General features: G+C 40.6%; 1 protein-coding gene and 1 long non-coding RNA gene across 4 annotated transcripts; one reads left to right on the top strand and one right to left on the bottom strand.

Moving 5' to 3' along the window:
• Positions 1-49: 49 nt before the first annotated feature.
• On the bottom strand, positions 50-24486 carry LOC124263751 (multicystatin-like). 3 transcript variants are annotated; one of them, XM_046698458.1, is made up of 11 exons: positions 24156-24484; positions 23052-23105; positions 21913-22005; positions 6670-6810; positions 6226-6279; positions 5793-6026; positions 5520-5573; positions 1756-1992; positions 1111-1230; positions 891-980; positions 50-192 (listed from the first exon to the last, which is right to left on the bottom strand). In XM_046698458.1, exons 1-10 carry the CDS (start codon positions 24339-24341, stop codon positions 891-893), a joined length of 1263 nt encoding a protein of 420 aa, XP_046554414.1. In that variant the 5' UTR covers positions 24342-24484; the 3' UTR covers positions 50-192. The 3 variants fall into 3 exon arrangements, with proteins under 3 accessions (XP_046554414.1, XP_046554415.1, XP_046554413.1); XM_046698459.1 differs by lacking the exons at positions 6226-6279; positions 6670-6810 and adding an exon at positions 21378-21431 and having other exon boundaries at positions 21772-22005; positions 24156-24486; XM_046698457.1 differs by lacking the exons at positions 21913-22005; positions 23052-23105; positions 24156-24484 and adding exons at positions 8185-8238; positions 8895-9115 and having other exon boundaries at positions 6670-6906.
• Positions 3464-15308, top strand: LOC124263757. The gene is made up of 3 exons (XR_006894929.1): positions 3464-3473; positions 4027-4030; positions 14912-15308. It is a non-coding gene; the product is annotated as an uncharacterized LOC124263757 (long non-coding RNA).
• Positions 24487-24653: the final 167 nt, after the last annotated feature.

The following is a 24653-nucleotide window of genomic DNA, read 5'->3' as shown; positions in this document are numbered from 1 at the left end:
ATTTACAAAACTATCCTACGTATCTGTGCTTGAAAACAGATACAATCAATTTGTATTTAGTGCAAAATGTTTATTTGTAAACAAAAACATGAACAATAAACAATAACAACACTGTATTTTGACAAGAATACAGTAATTCATTTGAAAAGGATGCACGTAGACATATTTATCCGTGGACGGACTGGAAGCCATCTGAAACAGAATTCAAACAAACAGAATAATACGTGGTCTACACAAAGGTATTTGTTTAGAAAGTGCTTTGAATGTTGTGATAATGATATAAGAGGACCGAACGATGTAACATATTTTCATCAAACATGTGTTCCACAGGTCTGACCTGAACAACTATCTGTTTTTCGGGAGTGCTTATCTACCAAAGAATATCACCAGAGACCTGGAGCAAGGCACACATTCAGACATTAAATGACGACTTAGGTTGAATACTTTGAGTTTTATAAATATCGTTTGACCGAAAACAAAACTAAACGACAAAGGAAAAGAATACTCAGTCTTGACTGTCCATTTGGTGTAAAGGGCAAATTATTGGCAAAAAGTATATGAATGGGCCACTGAAAATCAGTGGTCACACCAGAGGCATCCACCATTCACATAATGTGATATATAAAGTACGTATTTAAAGTCTGACGAGACAAGACCTTTGCTATGCTAATGCGGTGAATTAGGGGTATTTTTCGGTCACAATTTAGAATCATGTGGGTTTCCTTTGAAGACTCATTTGACCTACTGTGCGAACGACATATATAATAGGTACATTTGCAAAACAATGAAAACAAAGAAACAATGGGAAAAATCGAACCAATTAGAATGAAGCCAAAAAATAATGCTTCACCTATATCCTTGTCTCTTAATACAAAACTGGCATTGCATACCTAGGCGAGTTGTCCACAGGTGTCAGAGAGCAGCTGAAACTTAGGATCACTCCACGCCTGGTACAGGACCGACACCCTGCACGTCATACGCTACAACAAAGAAACAAAAGACATATAGCACCATCACAAATAACAAATATTTTTAAAAAATTCACAATCGGAAATGTTATATTCCCCGATTCTTTGTTTGCGAAAAAACATGGCCATTATCCAAGCTTACCTGTGGCGTGCTGTTGCTGGCGGGACAATCGGTAATTCCTTTGCCGTTGCCGTCGGGGTTGTTCATGCAGGAGGATGTGACCAGGTGAAGATCAAATGAGTACTTCATGCCAGCAACTACCTGTAGACAGTCAGCGTGATCGTCAACAACTGAACAACACGACTACGATATATACCATGTCTAGAGCTCGATAACTGTAAGAGCATTCTACAACGGTTTTATCATTGGCGATCTTCAAGCAAATCTTGTATTCCAACATAAATACCCCTTGTCCAGAATACAACCTTAAACTGGGACAAATGATGGACGAATCATTGGGGAGATCTGTACCATCACAGCAGTGGATTGTTTTATATTTCATAGCTCTTGAAATAAATGGAATGGACGAAGAATTGGTCACAAGTTCCACCTGCCACAGTTTAGCTGGAATATCGATACGTTCACGTTACACAACAAACACTACCAGAAGGGAACAGAAGGGGGGAAACTACAGAGAGTGGATGTATACGATGTTTGTGATGATCTGTTTCCAGATCTGTGGATAGCATCAGTGCATTAATACATTCCAAATGGAAGACAAAGTTGTTGATGAAACAGTTCACAGGGTGATCTTGTCAGTGAATTTGTTCAGCGTTAATAGCGAACCTGTTGAGTGACGTGGTCAACCTTCTCTGTCACCATCCGGAACATGTTGTTCATCTTCCCGTTCAAAGCGTCCTCTACGAACGACACAGCTTGTTGCATTGGCGCAGAGAGATGGGCGGGCTCCACACCTCCCAGGACAGGGGCACTTCTCTTGTTTACGGCGGAGCAGTGGTGGTCTGTCACTTGCTTCGTGTTGGTCCATGATTGGTACCATACCCTCACTTCACACAGCTGGGTCTGAAGGTGACAGCACAATTAGTGTGTGAGTATATGAGTGTGAGAGTGAGTGCCGCTTCAATCAATCAATCAATCAATCAATCAATCTTTATTTCAGTACTTAAAAAGGCCACAGGCCTGTAGTACATTTAGAGTTTACATGAGTAGATAGAAGTCATTTATAAATTCTTTTCTGCCACAATACTTTTTCTTAATCTCATAGCGAAATAGATGCACATTGCCAGATTCTGTAATATTGATGTGGTAGTATCTGTTAATAGTGAAATTAATGTTCTTACACTTGGATGCTTATAATAGTATGGCTTTAGGTATTTTGTTCGTAGAGTTGTATAAACAGGACAGATTAGAAGAAAATGTAGTTCATCCTCAACAGTACTCATATTACATAACTGACATATTCTGTTTTCTCTTTGAAAACCTGCATACCTGCCAGTTTCAATAAATAATTCATGGGAAGAGCAACGAAAACGAGAGAGAGCTATACGGAACTTCTTTACGCCGATTTTTGCTAAATAGTCTTCAAAACGTATGTCCGATTTCCATTCATTATAGTATAAACATTTTGTGGATAGAAGTAGTGATTCCGACCAAGACTGGAAATAGATATCTTTCATTCTTTGTGTAAATGATATGATAAAATTGGTATGCAACTGAACATTAGGATCACACCAAACATAACCATAACCAGTTTTGTACAACAACTCCCTAATATCACTCACCCAATATCTTTTCCCATTTTCGTCATACAATTTCATCATATCATAACATTTTTTCGGAAACCCATGGCATGGCATATGCAGTAATCTTACCCAATATTTTATGGCTTTAATGGAAGAGTGTATAAACAAGGGGAATCTACCTAATTCTCCGTAAACCATCTTATTACATGTGTTCGGTTTTACACCAAGAAACTTTTGCATGCATATAAATGAACTCTTTCAATACAGTCATATTGTTTTAATCCCCATATTTCAGAGCCATACAGAAGTATTGGACTTATCTTCATATCGAATATTTTAAAGAATGTGTTAAAGGACATTTCCCCTAACGATCTCATATTTTTACAAACACCGATTAGGATTTTCAAGGCTTGTGCTGACGCTTGTTTTGTGTGTTTGGACCAGGAAAGGCCATTACAAAAATATACACCAAGATACTTATAAACACTGGTAGTTTTGAGTAGTTGCCCTTTATAATACCATTTTTTCTAATTTAGAGAGCTTTCCACCTTTCTTAAAGACGATAATTTTGGTTTTGTCTCTGTTTACACACAATTTATATTGGTCATAAAAATTTGTCTAATTCATCTATACTCTGCAAATAAAGAAACGCACAGGTGATAATGAAATTTAAAATTAACTTTATTTTATTTCTATGCAAACAAAACCCGGTTACTTTAACCAAACATAATGTATACTTGTTCATATCCATTAAGTATCGCTCAAACACACCATTTCATGAAATATTGTTGTTTGATGATGGTTTTTGAAAATATCATGAAATTTTCACGTGTAAATGACACTTCGAACGATATGCACGTGAAAGTTGCTTCACCTATGCACCAGTGTGTAGGGTATATGAGGAAGGCAGTTTAACGTGTTCAATTCACTTTCAACGCCAGTTTACTGACGAATTCAACATGCCACGACTTAGCGAAGCTGACCGGAACATCGCCATCGGACGTCTTGAGGCTGGCGATTCTCAGTCATCAGTTGCAAGACACTTCAACGTGCATCACACAACAATTTCCCGTTTATGGAGGCGCTACAATCAACTGGGCTCGACCCGCGACCGACCTCGGAGTGGTAGACCACGGGTTACCAATGCTGCACAGGACCGCTACATCCGGGTGTTCCATTTACGTAACCGGGCCGTCCCAGCAACACAAACAGCAGAGAACGTCCCAGGTCTTCGCCGCGTCTCCGCCCAGACCATCAGAAATCGCCTCAGACAGCACGGGATACGCCCTCGACGACCTCACGTAGGATGCACACTACGACCTCATCATCGCCTGGCACGTGTTCGATGGTGCAGGAACGTCCAGAGATGGAATTGGAGACATTGGCAGCGAATTTGGTTCAGCGACGAATCTCGTTTCCAACTTCAAAGACACGATGGTAGGACGAGGGTCTATAGACGGAGAAACGAACGTTACGCCCGTAATTGTGTAGTTGAAGCGGACAGATTTGGAGCGGGAAGTGTGATGGTATGGGGGGGGCCATTTCTTACAACGGGAGAAGTGACTTGGTGCACGTCCGTGGTAACCTGACTGCAATTCGTTACAGGGATGAAATTCTGCAACGTCATCTTTTACCTGTCATCAACCCTCAACGTTCACGTTTTCCAACAGGACAACGCCAGACCGCACGTGGCTCGCATCACGATGGACTACCTGACGAATCAGAACATCACAGTTCTTCCCTGGCCTTCAAAATCCCCCCGATTTGAACCCAATAGAGCATTTGTGGGACCAGCTTGGGAAACGCGTTCGACGTCGTCAGCCTCAACCCCAAACGTTGCAACAACTGTCTCAAGCCTTGCAGGAGGAATGGAGGAGGATCCCCCAAGCACGGATTCAAAGACTGATCATGTCCATGGACAGGAGGTGCCAAGCTGTGTTGCAAGCTCGAGGTGGTCACAACAGGTACTGACCTCCACGCCATCTGTACGCCCGGTGCAATGGTTTCAGAGACAAATGATAGCTGCATGTTGTAAAGCTGACTCTTGACAACATCCATGTGAAATTTTACGTTCGTGCGATCATTAGTTAAAGTTTTATTTGGAAACAAAATAAAGTGTTTACATTCCTGAGTTTTCACCTGTGCGTTTCTTTTTTTGCAGAGTAATATTTGATTCTGTAAACCGCTTACAGTACTAGAGAATAGTACAATATCATCGGCAAAGAGTAGCAGAAATAGTTGTATTGTATCTGGGTGTAGTTGAATCCCATTCGTTCATGTGTCACATATTTGTATTGCTAATTCATTTATGAAAAACGTTAAAAGGAAAGGGCTTAAAATACAGGCTTGCCTAACACTTAGTTCACTTATGAAAGGTTCAGATAATTCATGCTCATTCCTTACACACACTTTAACATTTTCGTATATACTCTTCAACATTTCATTCATTTTACTACTAAGACCGTGCGATTGTAGAAGTCTCCATAGTTTATCCCGCTGCACAGAATCGAAAGCCTTTGCAAAATCAACGAATAGTGCCTCAGCTCAAAAGTTGGAAAGTTCTACGCACTATTCTTTGAGTGCCGCTTCATACATCACATCAGTTAGAACAAGAGTACCTTAAAGACTTCAGGTAAAACTTGCCGACATTTGAATTGAATCATTCAGTGGTCAAATGCGTTAAAGAACACCATTGTTCAAAAGAAGTTGAGGCATGGCAAAGAAATAAAGAATTTATACTTCATATAGTTTTAGAGATGAATATTAGTAGCAATAATGAATCCCTGTTTCATAGTTTACGGGCAGTTGTTCTAGTTAAAACTTATGAAAACGAATATCTCAGCTCACCTTATCTCGATTTTGAAGGCTCAGGATAAGGATGTAGTTAATACCTGAGACGATCTGAAAGAAAAACGTTGTCAGAAACTTAAAGACTGTGTGAAGCCAAGAAGTAGCATATGATGTTTGTGTGTCAACACGCAACGATTCGTTCCACGTGAACGTTAATGTTGTCGTTCAGAATATCCTATGTTGTTTCCTGTCCATCTAATTGGTAAACCCAATGTCTATAAAGTGTTCTTTGACTGGATTCAAGACACGCATTAACAGAAACGTCCGTACTTGTTTTCTGGCGTTGACAACTTTGACCAGAGAGTTCTGTGCCCCTTGAATTCCGTTGATCTCAGTGAGAGCGAAGTTGGCCACTTCCTGAATCTCTGCACTGTTGACGTCCACACCGGTGGGACCTCCGAGAAGACCCCCAGCACGCTTGGTCACCTGGCTACAGCTGTGCTCCGTCATTTCCTTCCTGTGGAGCCAGGGCTGGGACCAGATCTTCACATAGCAGATCTGGGTCTGGAGGTAGACAGGTGACATAATGAGCAGGTGACAGGTGTAGCACAATGATATAACTGGACAGGTGCAGCGTAGAATTTGTACTTTTGAGAATGCTTAAAACAAGTGTACAAATCTGTATGGATCTATATACAGTACCTCACCCCGAGACATTAAAATGTTTCTGATATATGTTAAACTGATAATAAAGATGACCCACCTTGTACCCTTCCTTCAGACGTATGGTCAGCATGTAGTTCATTCCAGAAACAACCTGAAACGTAACAAGAACTCCGTGTAGAGGGGCGGACAAGTCCCTCAGTGGGGACTGTGTATTGTTCATTGAGTGTACTGTAGATCTCAGAGGCCTTGGCCCTGACAGTACATGCTGCTTCAGAAATAACATATGTAAAGACCCGGAGACCTATCATAATGTGTGGCTCAGATATAACACAGGTTGTATTCTGATTCTGGCACAAGTAAGCTTTGGTTTCGCCGTGAATATTGTAGAATTATGTGTAACAGAATAAAACATTACTCAGACCAAGATTGTTTAGCTGACTGCATCATGGGTAATACTAACACAAGCACTCACTAACTGTGTTTAATCTATACAAGGAGACGTTAATCTATGCCATGTAACCGTGCAAGACACTAGTCGTACCTGAGCTTTAGCTGAGATTACTTCTTCCATAGTGTTCTTGGCACCCTGCAGTCCGTTGATCTCGTCCAGGGCGAAGTTGGCCATGTCTGTGACTTCAGGACTGTTGATGTCCACGTTGGTCAGACCGCCAGGCGTCAAGATGTCCCGCTTGGACCGCACACTAATGCATCTGTGTTGGACCATTTGGGTAGTATTGGTCCAGGACTGATCCCAGATTGTAACATCACAGGTTTGAGTCTGGAAACAGATCACCAGCGTTATTTCCCGGAATGACGTTTTTGTATTTTAGTTTATTTGCCTGCTGCTTCAGTTTCGACAACTCAAATGCACACCGCGCTACTGTCGAGACTTCAGTTTCATAACCTTGCTCTCCCACATCTTGATTTCATAAACAGCCAAATACATTGTGAGACATAATCCCGTTACGTTTCAAACGTGTTTGGGTAACCGAGTACTTATGAGTTCGCTCATTACTCTTACATTATGACAGTCCAGATCTGGGTTTGAAACATCGCAATCATGCGCCTCTTATATAGGATCTGAAATACATATTCCTGATGGCTATTCATTCTTCTCGGGAGGATAGGTTGTGTAACTTCCTGCGCACCTGTTTCTTTGGTTCGAATCCATACATGTGTGAGGTGCATTCTCGGTGCCCTTCACCGATATGGCAGGGATATGGTTAACACATCAGATTGACGGAACTCGACGTGTTACATCGAGTAGCGAGGTTACACTTCGTAAGAGACTAGTAACGAGGTTACACTTCGTAAGAGACTAGTAACGAGGTTACACTTCGTAAGACACAAGTAACGAGGTTACACTTCGTAAGACACAAGTAACGAGGTTACACTTCGTAAGACACTAGTAACGAGGTTACACTTCGTAAGACACAAGTAACGAGGTTACACTTCGTAAGACACTAGTAACGAAGTTACACTTCGTAAGACACAAGTAACGAGGTTACACTTCGTAAGACACTAGTAACGAGGATACACTTCGTAAGGCACAAGTAACGAAGTTACACTTCGTGAGACACTAGTAGCGAGGTTACACTTAGTAAGACACTAGTAACGACGTAACACTGTGTAACACACAAGTAACGAGGTTACACTTCGTAAGACACTAGTAACGAGGTTACACTTCGTAAGACACTAGTAACGACGTCCAAAAACACTCTCATCTACGTCCTACTGAACTGTCGAGTCCACCAAGGACAGCAGCAGTCGTGATGACGTCGCCAGATGTTGACAGAATGGACCAACGTGGACCAACGTGGACCAGCGTGTCCTGCCATTCCGACAGAGACGAATGTAGACAACCTAACTAAACATGTACTGGATCGGATGCTGATGTTTTCGGAACTAGACTATCCACAATTCACAACTCTATTACATACCGGATCGTAACTGTTATGCACCGAGTGCTAAATTCATATCATGTGTGTCATCGAGTTCTGTAGCCATGGTAGGTTATACTAGTTAGTGCAGACATGCGCGTTTCAGTGAAACTCACCTCCTGTCCATTCTGTATCTGGAGGGTCAGGATGTAGTCAATACCAGAGACAAGCTGTCAGGCAGAAGAGTTAGGACTGTATTGAATTCGGACAAGGAGAAGTATAGGCCAGTCATAAGTTTATGGAGTTCAAATGATCAACTTTGGAAGACAGTACCAAAATATGAATCATGAGCATTACAGTGAGTGAGTGAGTTTAGTCTTACGCCACACTCAGCAATATTCCAGCTGCATGGTGGCGGTCTGTAAATAATCGAGTCTGGACCAGATAATCCAGTGATCAACAGCATGAGCATCGATCTACGCACGACGGCTTGTGCTCAGTCGAGTTTGGAGCTATGGCGCACGCTAACGGGGCGTGATGACATACTATCAGACTGACGACAAGCTTTGAATACTGGCAACCTATTCTTCCATCAGTAATGTCGTGTTTCACAACTAATTAAAGATATAAACTTGAATAGGTATGCGTTTACAAATATTCTCGTAATATCACGCGGGGTGCACTTCAATGGGTTCACCTACTGTACAGTAGTGTGAGGAATCAAACCCAGGAATTAGGAGTGACGAGAAAATGCTTTAACCACCAGACAATCAGCCCCAATTTGCTGCAATCCAATATACGCGTTCAAAAATGCCTTAGGCTTATGACCAGCTAAGCTAGGATCCCAAATTATTTGCAAGGGTTGGAAAGGCACATTGACACCTACTAGAGTTTTAGCTTTCACGACAGACACCAGAGTGTTCTGTGATCCGAGGAGTGTGTTGAGCTGGGTAAGGGCGAAGCTTGCCATCTGCTGAACGTCGTCCCTGTTCACGTCGACTGTCAAGGGGCCGTTGAAGAGTTGACACGCGGCCAGTGGTATCACCACCAAGATCAGAGCTAGTATGTTCATTCTTTATGGAATTAAAGTGCAACTATGATACTGACTGAAATGACTTCTGGATATATATGTGAAATCCGTCCCACGTTCAGCTGTTGTGTCCCAAGGTTTGTTGTGGGCGATTGTTGATTGTTGTCGACGCTGTCAGCTGACTCCAATGTCAGCGATAACCTCTACCTGATGTTTTTTAACATGCTACTGATACTTCTACCTGCCGGCTAAAATTCCATCATCTTACCCCTTAATATTCATAACACCATGAATAACAGAACGATTACGAGGAGTCCGTTGAATCACTTTATGTTGATGTATGGATGGCATTTCACAGAGCACGACAATGGTTACTGCAATCTTGCACACTTAAAGATAAGGCTGCACAAAAGCATGACGATTACTTATGACTGCATGCTGTCTCGTATGGGTTCATTTGCGGCACAATGTGCAGTATATTAGACGAATAAGCCATATCTGTAAACATCGCCTCTCAAATCTAGATACATGGTCATATAATCATATAAATTCTTAAATTACATTTATTGTGCATATGCCATGGACAGCGATATCTGTACATGGATTTCTTGGGGAGCAGTATGTTTTCTCGTCTTATCTCTGACGTAGATTTAACCGTGTTGTGGTGTGGGCTTGTGACATAGGTCGATATTTCACAACTTCAGATAATACAAATTACTGTTTTAAGTTTATCGGTCATTTAGTGCTGGCAGCTCGGAAACCATCCCGACGTGGCACCATCTCCACTTGTTCTGTTCTGGTGTCCCCCGCCGTGATGTTGCTGGAATATTGCTAAAAGCGGCGTAAAACCAAACTCCAGACTCAGTCAGTCAGTCCACTTGTTCTGGGGATTTCAATGATCAATAAGTATCGACGTTTAATCTCCGATATGAGTTTACAGAACACAGTGATTAAAATATTTTGTTCCGTGGATAAATTTCAGGAGACTTTACAGCAACGTTGTCATGGTTATTACTCTGGAGATAATTTACTTTAATAATTCAAGCATTTGATCAAGTGCTGTAATGTATGTTTTGTTGTTCAAATTATCACCCTAACAAAACACATGGAACTTTGTAAAACGTGAACCAGGTTCCCGATCCATAAATCGTTCTTAGCGCTAAGATAAACTATTGAGTTACGATAGTTCGTAACTTTACGAACGCTTAAATTTGTGGATCGGGACACAGGTGATTTCAAATGTCTCTTATATTTGTAGTTAAGATGGGTAAGTGTCTATGATTGAGCGCTATCAAAAAGTCGATGTACCTTATCTTTCCGTTGATTTGACTGCCAATCTGAGTCCAGATTAATATGCATAAAGAAACAGATCGGCAAAAAGTGAAGCACAATTCGTGCCAATAAGGATGTTTACGTTCTGCTAAAATGTCTTACTTCCAAATTTCAAACAGATGTTATCAATGAGGAAGTCTAACATTTCACGTACTGTTTCCATATAGTATTTGCTTTCACTTTTGCAAAATGTTTTGAAAAAACAACAACAAAAGAAACGTTTGCTCCACACTATGTTCAAAATGTTTAAAAGACTTTGTTTTAGATTTGTTTATTTTTGAGCAGATGATTTCAGGCCCATGGTACATAATTTGCAGCCAAATTGTGTTTGCCCTCTCAACAACAGGTAGGATTTGCAAAATATTTTCATATCTAAATTTTAAAGTGAAGTCCATTGTCGAAATTCTGTTACGTGTCATCGTTGTGGTGATCACCATGAAATTACAGATTGTACTAGTGACTACAAATGCGCATATTGTGACGGCTCACATCCAGATTCATCCAGGTCCTGCCCTGTGTTCCAAAGCAATTATAAAATAACGAACATTAAATGTGAAAAAAACATTTCGGTCTTTGAGGTAAAAAGAATTTCACAAATGAGTCTTCACCTGTGCCAAATATCACATATTCCGCCTCGGTTGCCCGCTCTGTGGCGGTGTTTTCTACTGCTTGTCAAACTGACTTCACATGGGTCAAGTCAGAAAAAAACCGCCACAAAAAACTACTTCTTCAAAATCTACTTCCCCAGCCTATCAGGCTACGTCAGGGTCTCAGACTGAGACATCACAAACTTCTGCTACACAACCAGCAACTGATCAATGCAAAACGAAGAAAGGAAAAAGATTAAATAGAAACCAACATTCTGTCCCTTCACCTCTGGAGGTTACTATCCAAAATTCATTTGGACCTCTTGATATGGAGGTCACTCTGTCCTCTCAGGACAGGCAGAGGAGCTCTTCCTCCTCACATCCACTGGAACGATCGCCAATTGTTGCACCATGACTCAGTTGTCGACTTTATTGCAGTGGAAATACAGAGGATTGAAAAATAACTTCAATGAGATACAATTACTCATACAAGATCACCACCCGTCAGCATTCTGTCTTTAAGAGACATCTTAAAAATACAGATAACTTTATTCTGAGACACTAAAGTGATTATCATTCTATTTCTCTTCCGGGAGATCGAGCAGCTGGAGGCGTTTCTATTTTGGTACATCAGAGCGTCATTCGTAGCCCTGTCACTCTAAATACGGATCTTCAAACTGTTGCTGTTCGCCTGATTCAGCATACTGCCCTGACATTGTGCAGCTTGTATATCCCTCCCTCTTCTAATATTCGACAGTCAGATCTTCAAAATCTGTACGATCAACTTCAAAGCCATGTGTTATCACAGGCGATCTTAACGGACACAACCCGCTTTGGGGAAGTGTCCATACCAATAATAAAGGTAAAATCATTGAGGAATTCATTTCCGATAATAATTTATGTATTTTTAATGACGATTCAGCGACTTATTTACATCCAGCTACGGGAACATGTTCTTCCCTAGATATATCACTTGCTCATTCCATCTTGTGTAATGAATTCGAATGACCTATGTGGGTGTGATCACTTCCCTACCATTCTCAAAACAATCAACCCTGGTGATGATCCACATTTATCGAGAAGGAACTTCGCCAGGGCTGATTGGTCATTATATGAGACACTATGTACTGATCAGTCAATCAATCAATCTTTGTTCGCTCTTTAACCACCCACGGTGGTACAAGAGCAGTGGATATATATTACACATAGATTTGATTACATTGTTGGAAGGTCGTTGCATAATTTATAGTTTCTGCGTTGCTTTAACACGATTGTTGATAATAGATATAAACTTTGATAATTTCTTAAGAATAGTGAGTTTGTTGGATGCGAACAATGATTTCATCACTTAAAACATTGTGTATTTGCGAACAGTGAAGATCCTATACAGTTGTTTTCAGATATACTGAATGACATTGCTGACCAAGCTGTACCCAAGTCCTCTGCAGTTCCACATATTCGTAAACCACAGTTCAATAATGAATGTAAACAGACCAGAAAGAGCAGGAAGAAAGCCGAAAAGTATTTCCGCCGACGTCCTACTGTGCATAATTTAAATAAAGTTAAAATTTCAAATGCCAAGGCTCGACGCAAATTTAAACAAATTAAGCGTCAGTCTTGGCGAAACTATGATTCCAAATTAAATTCGCGTACACCGATTTCAAAGGTGTGGAACATGATACAAAGAAAAGAGGGCAAAGGTTCCAAATCTACCGTTCACCATTTAAAGGACGGTGATAATTTATTAACTGATAAAGCTGACATTGCCAATAAGCTTGGTGAAACTCTCGCCACACATTCGTCTTCATCCAATTATGTCCCCGAGTTTCTTTAACATAAGAAACAGGAGAAGAAAAGAATTAGTTTAACTCAGACAATGGAGAAGACTACAACGAATTATTTTCACTACATGAGATACGCATCGCCCTTGAGCAAGCTCATGATACAGCAACTGGGGCTGATAATATACACTATCAGCTCTTGAAGCATTTACCTGAATCATCTTTGGAAACACTTTTGAATATTTTTATATTTTGATACAATATGGACTTCAGGGAATTTCCCAACTTCGTGGCGTAATGCCATTGTAGTCCCTACACCAAAGCCTGGCCGGGATCATACTGATCCGTCTAATTACAGACCAATCTCTTTAACGAGTTGGGTCTGTAAAACCATGGAACGAATGGTAAACACTAGATTAACATGGTATCTTGAAACCAACAACCTTATTACAAGTATTCAATGTTGTTTCAGGAAAAATCGTAGTACCATTGATCATTTGGTACGTTTAGAATCCTTTGTTCAAAATGCTATAGTAAATAAACAACATGCAGTATCGATATTCTTTGATCTCGAGAACTCATACGATATCACCTGGAAGCACGGCATTTTAAAGGATTTACATGATTTTGGTTTCAGGGGTCGTTTGCCTCATTTTATATCACAGTTTTTAACAGACAGGCAAGTCCGAGTGGGTTCAACCCTGTCTGATCATTACAATCAGGATCAGGGTGTCCCACAAGGCAGTATTTTGTCTGTCACTTTATTTAGCATTAAGATCAACAGTTTATCAAAGGTTTTAAATGATTCAATTGGTGGATCACTTTTTGTGGATGATATTAATATTTCTTGAGGTACAAATATGAATACTATGGAACGGCAACTGCAAATATATTTAAACAAAATAAAGAAATGGTGTCTTGAAAATGGCTTGAAAAAGTCAAAAAACCAATTGTATACACTTCTGTAGAAAATGTAAGCCGCATAAGGACCCAGAACTATCTTTAAATGACACTCCCATCAAAGTTGTCAAGGGGGCCAAGTTCTTGAGTCTTAATTTTGACTTCCATTTATCTTTTCTTCCGCATATTAAATACCTCAAAAATAAATGCCTGAAGGCACTCGGTTTATTGAAAGTCGTTTCTAATTCAAAGTCCGGAGGGGATCAAGCTACCCTCCTACACCTATATAGATCACTGGTCCGCTCGAAGCTTGATTATGGCTCCATCGTATATGGTGGAGCCTGCAAAAGCAGCCTAAAACTATTAGATTCTGTCCACCACCAAGGTCTGAGACTTTGTCTTGGGTCCTTCAGAACTTCTCCTGTTGACACTCTCTACGTCGAGGCAGATGAGCTATCTCTTACATAACGCCGTATAAAATTATCTGTTCAATATATTACAAAACTATATTCTAACGAATCTAACCCTGCATTTAACTGTGTCTTCAATCCCTCTATGAGGATTTATACACAAAGAAATCATTGGGCTCAGAATTAAACCATTCATTTGTGCTGCCCGGAATTGAGCTGGGGCTTCTTTCTTCTCCTCCTTGGCAATTGGTTAGGCCACACGTCGACCTGACATTAACTACATTTTTTAATCAGAAACTAATTAATTACAGTATAAACATTAATGTAGTCAATTAAGAAAAAATTATATTACATATAAATCCTTATTTACAGATAGGTCCAAGGATGGGGGCACAGTGGCTTTTGTCACTGTCACTGGATCCAGAACAATATCTTCTTGATTGCCTGATAACAGCTCTATTTTCACAGCAGAAGCTAACGCCATATTAACATCCTTAAAATATATTAATAAACACCCTAAATATAAACAATATATCATCTTTCCAGATTCTTTTTCTTGCCTTCAGGCTGTAAAAATGTTTCTTACAAACATCCACTTTTAATTGAAATTATTGATTTATATAATGATCTTGCTAATGGCCAATACGACATCGTCCTCTGTTGGACACCCAGCCACGTTGGCATTTCTGGTAACACAATGGCCGATCTTGCCGCCAAGGCAGTAGTGGTATTCCCATTAACTGAAATAATCGAAGATTGGTCGCAGTGACCAAAGGACCAAGCAATCGATCACATTTTCTTTTAATCGAACACAGACGATTTTGGAACTACTGTTTTAGTGTTGGAAACACTTGACGAAGGAGATATCTTAGCAGCTGCCAGGGCCTGAAAACGTATTTAATTCTTAGTAAACTCACTTCACTTACTGAAAAGTCATGACTGAATATATCTTGAAGATGTTTATCTTCGTGATGAAAGCCATAATAACTCGTTGCGCATAGTGGCTGCAAGAGTTGTATATTCCCAGGGAGTTGAGATTGATAACACGATGTGCCGTTGAGATTGACATCCAATGATCGAGGGAAAAAATACCAGCGCCGTGAGCAAGCATTAGTTGCCTGGATAATATAAATATCGTATAATATAATAATATATTAGTCATCACTTTTAAGTAGCAAGATGCAACATTTTAAATTGGATGTGAAATTTGCAAATACAATATGCACAGTTTCTAAATAAAACAAAAAACAACAGATGACCATGTTGTACTTATCTGCAATAACAACCTGAAAAATGTCTGAAAATCTGAAAACTGACGCTAACCAATTTTTTTCGATGATTGCTCGCTGGTAATGAACCATATATCAATTGTGTGATTGAAACCAATTCACAACACTACAAGGCCGCACTCAACAAATCTGTGACACCACTTCTTATTCCATATTCTGATTATAAAGCTACCGTTAGATCTTATATCCGTGATCAGAAAAAGTATGACACGATGTCGTATTGGCCACACAAGATATACATTTCCGGTTCGAAGTTGTACTGCACTGAGCAATATGTTCCCAAAGCCGGAAGTGCACATGATCTGGGCTCGAGACTTTGTTGAACATTTAGCCAAAGAAACCAATAACAGCCTTCTGTCGAGGTTTAAACAGTGGTACATGCCCATTTTTAAATGAACTTGCTTGTAAAACTAATCAATGGCTCACTACAATCTCAGCAATTACAAAGGACAATGGAATTGATCAGGTTTCATGCTGAGGATATATCTGACACAGATATGGTGTACTTCATCTATTCAGTCCATGGTCTTGTATTTGTCCATGTTGCTACTCAATACCTTGTACATTGTATGTCCTACATAACATGTCTTAGTCATTAAAAGATTTGATACATTATGTACATGTACTTGTATTCGGATTGATTTTCCGATGTGAGTGGGAAAATGTGTGTGAGTTTTATAAAATACTTTTTTATCTTTGATTATTAATAGTGATCAGAGACGTGACCATTCTTTCCGAACGGAAACTCCTTTTACCCTCGGTAGCATTTACAAAACTATCCTACGTATTTGTGCTTGAAAACAGCTACAATCAATTTGTATTTAGTGCAAAATGTTTATTTGTAAACAAAAACATGAACAACATAAAATAACAACACTGTATTTTGACAAGAATACAGCAATTCATTTGAAAAGGATGCACGTAGACATATTTATCCGTGGATGGACTGGAAGCCATCTGAAACAGAATTCAAACAAACAGAATAATACGTGGTCTACACAAAGGTATCTGTTTAGAAAGTGCTTTGAATGTTGTGATAATGATATAAGAGGACCGAACGATGTAACATATTTTCATCAAACATGTGTTCCACAGGTCTGACCTGAACAACCATCTGTTTTTCGGGAGTGCTTATCTACCAAAGATTATCACCAGAGACCTGGAGCAAGGCACACATTCAGACATTAAATGACGACTTAGGTTGAATACTTAGAGTTTTATAAATATCGTTTGACCGAAAACAAAACTAAACGACAAAGGAAATGAATACTCAGTCTTGAATTTCCATTTGGTGTAAAGGGCAAAATATTTGCAAAAAGTATATGAATGGGCCACTGAAAATCAGTGGTGACACCAGAGGCATCCACCATTCACACAAGTTGATATATAAAGTACGTATCTAAAGTCTGAAGAGACAAGACCTTTGCTATGCTAATGCGGAGAGTAACGGTTACATTTCGGTCACAATTTAGAATTATGTGGGTTTCCTTTGAAGACTCATTTGACCTACTGTTCCAACGACACATATAATAGGCATCTTTGCAAAACAATGAAAACAAAGAAACAATAGGAAACATCTAACCAATCAGAATGAAGCCAAAAAATAATGCTTCACCTATATCCTTGTCTCTAAATACAAAACTGGCATTGCATACCTAGGCGAGTTGTCCACAGGTGTCAGAGAGCAGCTGAAACTTAGGATCACTCCACGCCTGGTACAGGACCGACACCCTGCACGTCATACGCTGCAACAAAAAACAAAAAACATATAGCACCATCACAAATAACAAATAATTTTTAAAATGTCACAATCGGAAATGTTATATTCCCCGATTCTTTGTTTGCGAAAAAACATGGCCATTATCCAAGCTTACCTGTGGCATGCTGTTGCTGGCGGGACAATCGGTAATTCCTTTGCCGTTGCCGTCGGGGTTGTTCATGCAGGAGGATGTGACCAGGTGGAGATCAAATGAGTACTTCATGCCAGCAACTACCTGTAGACAGTCAGCGTGATCGTCAACAACTGAACAACACGACTACGATACATACCATGTCTAGTCCTCCATAACTGTAACAGTATTCTACAACGGTTTTATCATTGGCGATCTTCAAGCAATCTTGTATTCCAACATAAATACCCCTTGTCCAGAATACAACCTTAAACTGGGACAAATGATGGAGGAATCATGGGGAAGATCTGTACCATCACAGCAGTGGATTGTTTTTCATTTCAGAGCTCTTGAAATAAATGGAATGGACGAAGAATTGGTCACAACTTCCACCTGCCACAGTTTAGCTGGAAAATTGGTATGTTCACGTTACACAGCAATCACTACCAGAAGGGGACAGAAGGGGGAAAACTACAGAGAGTGGATGTATACGATGTTTGTGATGAGTTTGTATTGTGCTCCGTTTCCAGATCTGTGGATAGCATCAGTGCATTAACAAATTCCAAATGAAAGACAAAGCTGTTGATGAAACAGTTCACAGGGTGATCTTGTCAGTGATTTTGTTCAGCGTTAATAGCGAACCTGTTGACTGACATGGTCCACCTTCTCTGTCACCATCCGTAACATGTTGTTCATCTTCCCATTCAAAGCGTCCTCTACGAACGACACAGCTTGTTGCATTGGCGCGGAGAGATGGGCGGGCTCCACACCTCCCAGGACAGGGGCACTTCTCTTGCTTAGGGCGGAGCAGTGGTGGTCTGTCACTTGCTTCGTGTTGGTCCAGGATTGGTACCATACCCTCACTTCACACAGCTGGGTCTGTGGGTGACAGCACAATTAGTGTGTGAGTATATGAGTGTAAGAGTGAGTGCCTCTTCACACATCACATCAGTTAGAACAACAGTCCTGAGGGTGAGCTGTGGCCTTCAAACCTAACAGCCGCATTACTTAAAGACTTCAGGTGAAACTTGCCGACATTTGAATTGAATCACGCAATGATCAAATGCGTTAAAGAACATCATTGTTCAAAGGAAGTTGAGGCATGGCAAAGAAATGAAGAATTTATACTTCATATAGTTTTAGAGATGAATATTAGTAGCAATACTGAATCCCTGTTTCATAGTTTACGGGCAGTTGTTCTAGTTAAAACTTATGAAAACGAATATCTCAACTTACCTTATCTCGATTTTGAAGGCTCAGTGTAAGGATGTAGTTAATACCTGAGACGATCTGAAAGAAAAACGTTTTCAGAAACCTAAAGTCTGTGTGAAGCCAAGAAGTAGCATATGATGTTTGTGTGTCAACACGCAACGCTTGGATTCGTTCCACGTGAACGTTAATGTTGTCGTTCAGAATATCCTATGTTGTTTCCTGTCCATCTAATTAAGGTAAACCCAATGTCTATAAAGTGTTCTTTGACTTAGACTAACAACTAGTCTCTGAAATGAACATATTTTACTGAAAAATTTTCATAGTAAAAAAATATATAATATAATGAAAAGGAGCCCTGAGACTTTCTTCATTTTCAGAGACTAAACAAATCTGCAGAGGGATAATTTCTTGGAATTTCACAACACATGCAAACATTCTTATCACCCATTACTGCTTTAATTGTGTGTGACAGGAATATTTACTGCCCCCCACCGCCTCCGGTCCTACTGCCATGGCTTGGGCCGATTTGGGGTAATGAGTATCAAGTGTCGCCAAATCTATTTTGAGAGCAAGCAGGGATACCAGCTAAGGGTAGCATCTCTTGATATTCCTATGGCTGGACAACTGGATCTCAAAAAAATAATCCAAAGTTATTTATATTCTCCAAAATCCAAAGGTTGTGTCTGCACTATATGTGGAAGTTTAATTGATGTCGCATATATATAATGTAACAAGCAGAAAAAGTAATCAATATCCCCCGCAATGGCAAAATACTCTTCATGTATATGTCAGTTAGTTATGACTATGTCAAATGTTTTGGTGTGTATATAGCAGTGAGTGAGTGAGTTTTAGTTTTATGCCACACTCAGCAATCTTCCAGCTGTCTGTAAATAATAGAATTTCGACCAGATAATCCAGTGATCAACAGTATGAACATCAATCTACACAAATGGGATGCAATGATATGTGCCAACCAAGTCTGTGACTATATTACAAAGTGGAAGGAGAGTATTGAAAGGTTTTTAAGTTCTACTCCGGAAATGAGCACTACCACCAATTTCAGTCAAGGTCAAACTTGTTGCCATGGAAACACAAAATATGTTTTATTCAGAAATTTAAAACTACCAAAAGGCACCAGTATATCACCAGACCTATCTATGTGCCAAGTTTGGTGAAGAAATATTCAACGGTTTTGAAGTTCTGTTCTGGACAAGATGACATCCTCATAGCCACAGCCTCCATGGAAAGTTACGTTTCCACGGAAACCGGAAAAATAAAATTCATATCTGGGTCTAAACCCCAAAAGGCACATCTATGGATCATACTTGACATATGTTCCAAGTTTGATGAAGCTTGCATGTATAGTTTGGAAGATCTGCTCCGGACAAGATGACTGACTGACTGACTGAGTTGGTTTTACGCCGCTTTTAGCAATATTCCAGCAACATCACGGCGGGGGACACCCGAAATGGGCTTCACACATTGTACCCATGTGGGGATTCGAACCCGGGTCTTCGGCGTGACGAGCCAACGCTTTAACCATTAGGCTACCCCACTGCCCCCCCGGACAAGATGACATCCTCATGGTCACAACAGCCTAAGTCATGTTTCCATGGAAACAGCACCAAAAAAAATTTCATATCTGGGTCTAACCATCAAATGGCACATTTATGGATCATGCTTGATATGTGTACCAAGTTTACCATGTGTACCAAGTCACGTTTCCATGGAAACGCAAAAAATAAAATTCATATCTGGGTCTAACCATCACATGGCACATTTATGGATCATGCTTGATATGTGTATCAAGTTTGATGAAGCTAGCATGTATAATTTAGGAGGTTTGCTTCGGACAAGATGACATTCTCATAGTCACAGCCTAAGTCGTGTTTCCATGGAAACAACAAAAAATAACATTCATATCTGGGTCTAACCCGCAAAAGGTACATGTAGGGATCATGGTTGACATGTGTACCAAGTTTGGTTAAGCTATCACGAATAGTTTAGGAGATATGCTAAGCGTGACGGACGCACGGACGGAGGAAACTCGGCTCTATATTCCCGCAAATTCGTTGTGGTGGGGGATAACAATATGCCATCAGATCCCCATCATAATGTCTTTTTAAAGTTTATGGATAAAGTAACAAATGCCTACACTGTTGAGGTACACTGCTTTGAGCCTAATGATTTATATTTCTCTGTTTGTCTCTTCATCATGCAAATCAAGGATGACACAACAATAACAGTAGCATGGCTTGTATTTTCTACTGACTTGTCTGAATAGGGAGAATTTCGAATGTCCTGGATGGAGAACAAAACAACACCTCTTCACCACCTAAGTACTTTTCAATCATTGTATTCTGATTTGGACGAATGCTGTGTATATTTGCTTTCATCCTCATCAAAGTGTAAAATGAAACAGTTAAAGAAAATACTCCGATTTTATAAGTCATCAGGTCTCTAGTGTAATCACACACGTTGTTTGTCTGGAGTGAGAGGACAGGCAGAAGCAGGAGGTCTTGGCTCAGTGTGGGGTCTTGGGGAGTGGTGGGGGAGGCCCCCCTATGAGTTAATATTAAACACTAGTGACAGCTAGAGATCAACTGATAATTACAAGCCATATTCTGGCTTGTGAATTCAGCAGATTGGTACAGACCCTGAAGCTGAGGAAATCTAGACTTGCCACATTTTCTAGACTTGCGTGGGCTTTCTTGGATATATTTGCTTCAGGGTCTGTACGAGAGACTAGGTAGACAGGTGACTTAATGAGCAGGTGACAAGTGTAGTACACAGATATAGCTTACAGGTGTTGCGTTGCATTTGTACTTTTGAGAATGCTTAAAACAAGTGTACAAATCTGTATGGATCTACATAAGTACCTCACCCCGAGACATTAAAATGTTTCTGACATTTTAAAACTGATAATAAAGATGACCCACCTTGTACCCTTCCTTCAGACGTATGGTCAGCATGTAGTTCATTCCAGAAACAACCTGAAACGTAACAAGAACTCCGTGTAGTGGGACTGTGTATTATTCATTGAGTGTACTGTAGATATCAGAGGCCTTGGCCCTGACAGTACATGCTGCTTCAGGAATAATATATGTAAAGCCCTGAGACCTATCATAATACGTGGCTCAGATATAACACATTATGATTCTGGCACAAGTAAGCTTTGGTTTCGCTGTGAATATTGTCGAATTATGTGTAACATAAGATTGTTTAGCTGACTGCATCATGGGTAATACTAACACAAGCACTCACTAACTGTGTTTAATCTATACAAGGAGACGTTAATCTATGCCATGTAACCGTGCAAGACACTAGTCGTACCTGAGCTTTAGCTGAGATTACTTCTTCCATGGTGTTCTGGGCACCCTGCAGTCCATTGATCTCGCTCAGGGCGAAGTTGGCCATGTCTGTGACTTCAGGACTGTTGATGTCCACGTTGGTCAGACCGCCAGGCGTCAAGATGTCCCGCTTGGACACTCTGGTGCAGCTGTGTTGGGTCATTTGGGTCGTCTGGGTCCAGGACTGATTCCAGATTGTAACATCACAGGTTTGAGTCTGGAAACAGATCACCAGCGTTATTTCCCGGAATGACGTGTTGTATTTTAGTTTATTTGTCTGCTGCTTCAGTTTCGACAACTCAAATGCACACCGCGCTACTGTCGAGACTTCAGTTTCATAGCCTTGCTCTCCCACATCTTGATTTCATAAACAGCCAAAGACATTGTGAGACATAATCCCGTTACGTTTCAAACGTGTTTGGGTAACCGAGTACTTATGAGTTCGCTCATTACTCTTATATTATGACAGTCCAGATCTCTTATGTAGGATCTGAAATACATATTCCTGATGGCTATTCATTCTTTTCGGGAGGATAGGTTGTGTAACTTCCTGCGCACCTGTTTCTTTGCTCCAGACTCGTGTCACGTTTGATGCCGACTGTACTATCGATCACTACCGCTGTAGTTTAATATCCTTGATTTGATGAAACAAGGTCTCTAAATAAACTACAAGATGTATCCTGCAACACGTCACCGGCAGTGTGGTAGACACGTGCGTGAAGTGCGTTCATTGCTCTGAAGACCCTGGTTCGAATCGATACACGTGTGAGGCGCATTCTCGGTGCCCCGCACCGATATGGCTGGGATATGGTTAACACGTCTGCTTGACGGAGATCGACGTGTTACATCGAGTAACGAGGTCTCACTTCGTAAGACACTAGTAACGAGGTCCTAAAACACTCTCATCTACGTCCTACTGAACTGTCGAGTCCACCAAGGACAAGCAGCAGTTGTGATGACGTCGCCAGATGTTGACAGAATGGACCAACGTGGACCAGCGTGTCCTTCCATTCCGACAGCAGACGTTGTGGATGAGAGACGAATGTAGACAACCTAACTAAACATGTACAGGGTCGGATGCTGATGTTTTCGGAACTAGACCATCCACAATTCACAACTCTATACATACCGGATCGCAACTGCTATGCACCGAGTGCTAAATTCATATCATGTGTGTCATCGAGTTCTGTAGCCATGGTAGGTTATACTAGTTAGTGCAGACATGCACGTTTCAGTGAAAATAAAGATCTGACGTGAACTCACCTCCTGTCCATTCTGTATCTGGAGGGTCAGGATGTAGTTGATTCCAGAGACAACCTGTCAGGCAGAAGAGTTACGAATTCGGATAAGAAGTATAGGCCAGTCATAAGTTTATGGAGTTCAAATGATCAACTTTGGAAGACAGTACCAAAATATGAATCATGAGCATTACACTGAGTGAGTGAGTTTAGTCTTACGCCACACTCAGCAATATTCCAGCTATATGGTGGCAGTCTGTAAATAATCGAGTCTGGACCAGACAATCCAGTGATCAACAGCATGAGCATCGATCTACGCAATTTGGAATCGATGACATGTGTCAACAAAGTTAGCGAGCCTGACCACCCGATCCCGTTAGTCGCCTCCTGCGACAACCATGGGTTACTGAAGATCAATTCTAACCCGGGTCTTCACGGGTATGAGGATAACAGACAGCTGTGAAATTCCAATGACATTGATAAATTCATTGTTTTTTAGGCCACATAAAATAAATTACCTGTTTCTCATAACCTTTCCTTTTTTTTAAAATGGGTGGGTATTGCAGATGTTATTTTCATTTCTTAATATTTTTTCTGATTTTCTATACAATGTTAGTCGAAAACTTGGAAAGCTGAGACGGATTTTCGGTTTTATACACGCAAATAATCCAGTGCAACAAAAAAAATAGGGCTGGGCGGAAATGAGAAAGAAGAAATTATTTGTATGTGGCCTTACCGCCGCCTTATCACGACGGCTTGTGCTCAGTCGAGTTTGGAGCCATGGCGCACGCTAACGGGGCCTGATGACATACTGGCAAACTATTCTTCCATCAGTAATGTCGTGGTTCACAACTAATAAAAGATAAAAGTTTGAATAGGTATGCTTTTACAAATATTCTCGTAATATCACGCGGGGTGCACTTCAATGGGTTCACCTACTGTACAGTAGTGTGAAGAATCAAACCCAGGAATTAGGAGTGACGAGAAAATGCTTTAACCGCAAGACTATCAGCCCCATTTTGCTGCAATCCAATATGGATCTACGCGTTCAAAATGCCTTAGGCTTATGACCAGCTAAACTAGGATCCCAAATTATTTGCAAGGGTTGGAAAGGCACATTGACACCTACTTGAGTTTTAGCTTTCACGACAGACACCAGAGTGTTCTGCGATCCGAGGAGTGTGTTGAGCTGGGTAAGGGCGAAGCTTGCCATCTGCTGAATGTCGTCTCTGTTCACGTCGACAGTCATAGGGCCGCCGATGAGTTGACACGCGGCCAGTGGTATCACCACCAACACCAGAGCTAGTATGTTCATTCTTTGTGGAAGTAAAGTGGAACTATGATACCGACTGAAATGACTTCTGGATATATATGTGAAATCCGTCCCACGTTCAGCTGTTGTGTCCCAAGGTTGGTTGTGGGTGATTGTTGATTGTTGTCGACTTTGTCAGCTGACTCAAGGCGTCTGAGGTCAGCGATAATATTTCCTGTTGTTTAACGTGCACGTAATCGTCTCTACTTGCCTGGTGAAATATCAGCATAGTTTATTTCCATATTACACAATATGTTTGTGCCAATTATCGAGAAGTTTATTGGCTCATTAAAGGTTCATATTCGGTACATTGTT

This window comes from Haliotis rubra, unplaced genomic scaffold, assembly GCF_003918875.1.
Source record: "Haliotis rubra isolate DU_JTF1 unplaced genomic scaffold, ASM391887v1 Scf898, whole genome shotgun sequence".
Taxonomy (NCBI): Eukaryota; Metazoa; Mollusca; class Gastropoda; order Lepetellida; family Haliotidae; genus Haliotis; species Haliotis rubra.
The sequence above is the reverse complement of the archived record's forward strand: the minus strand, read 5'-3'. Positions and strand labels throughout refer to the sequence as shown.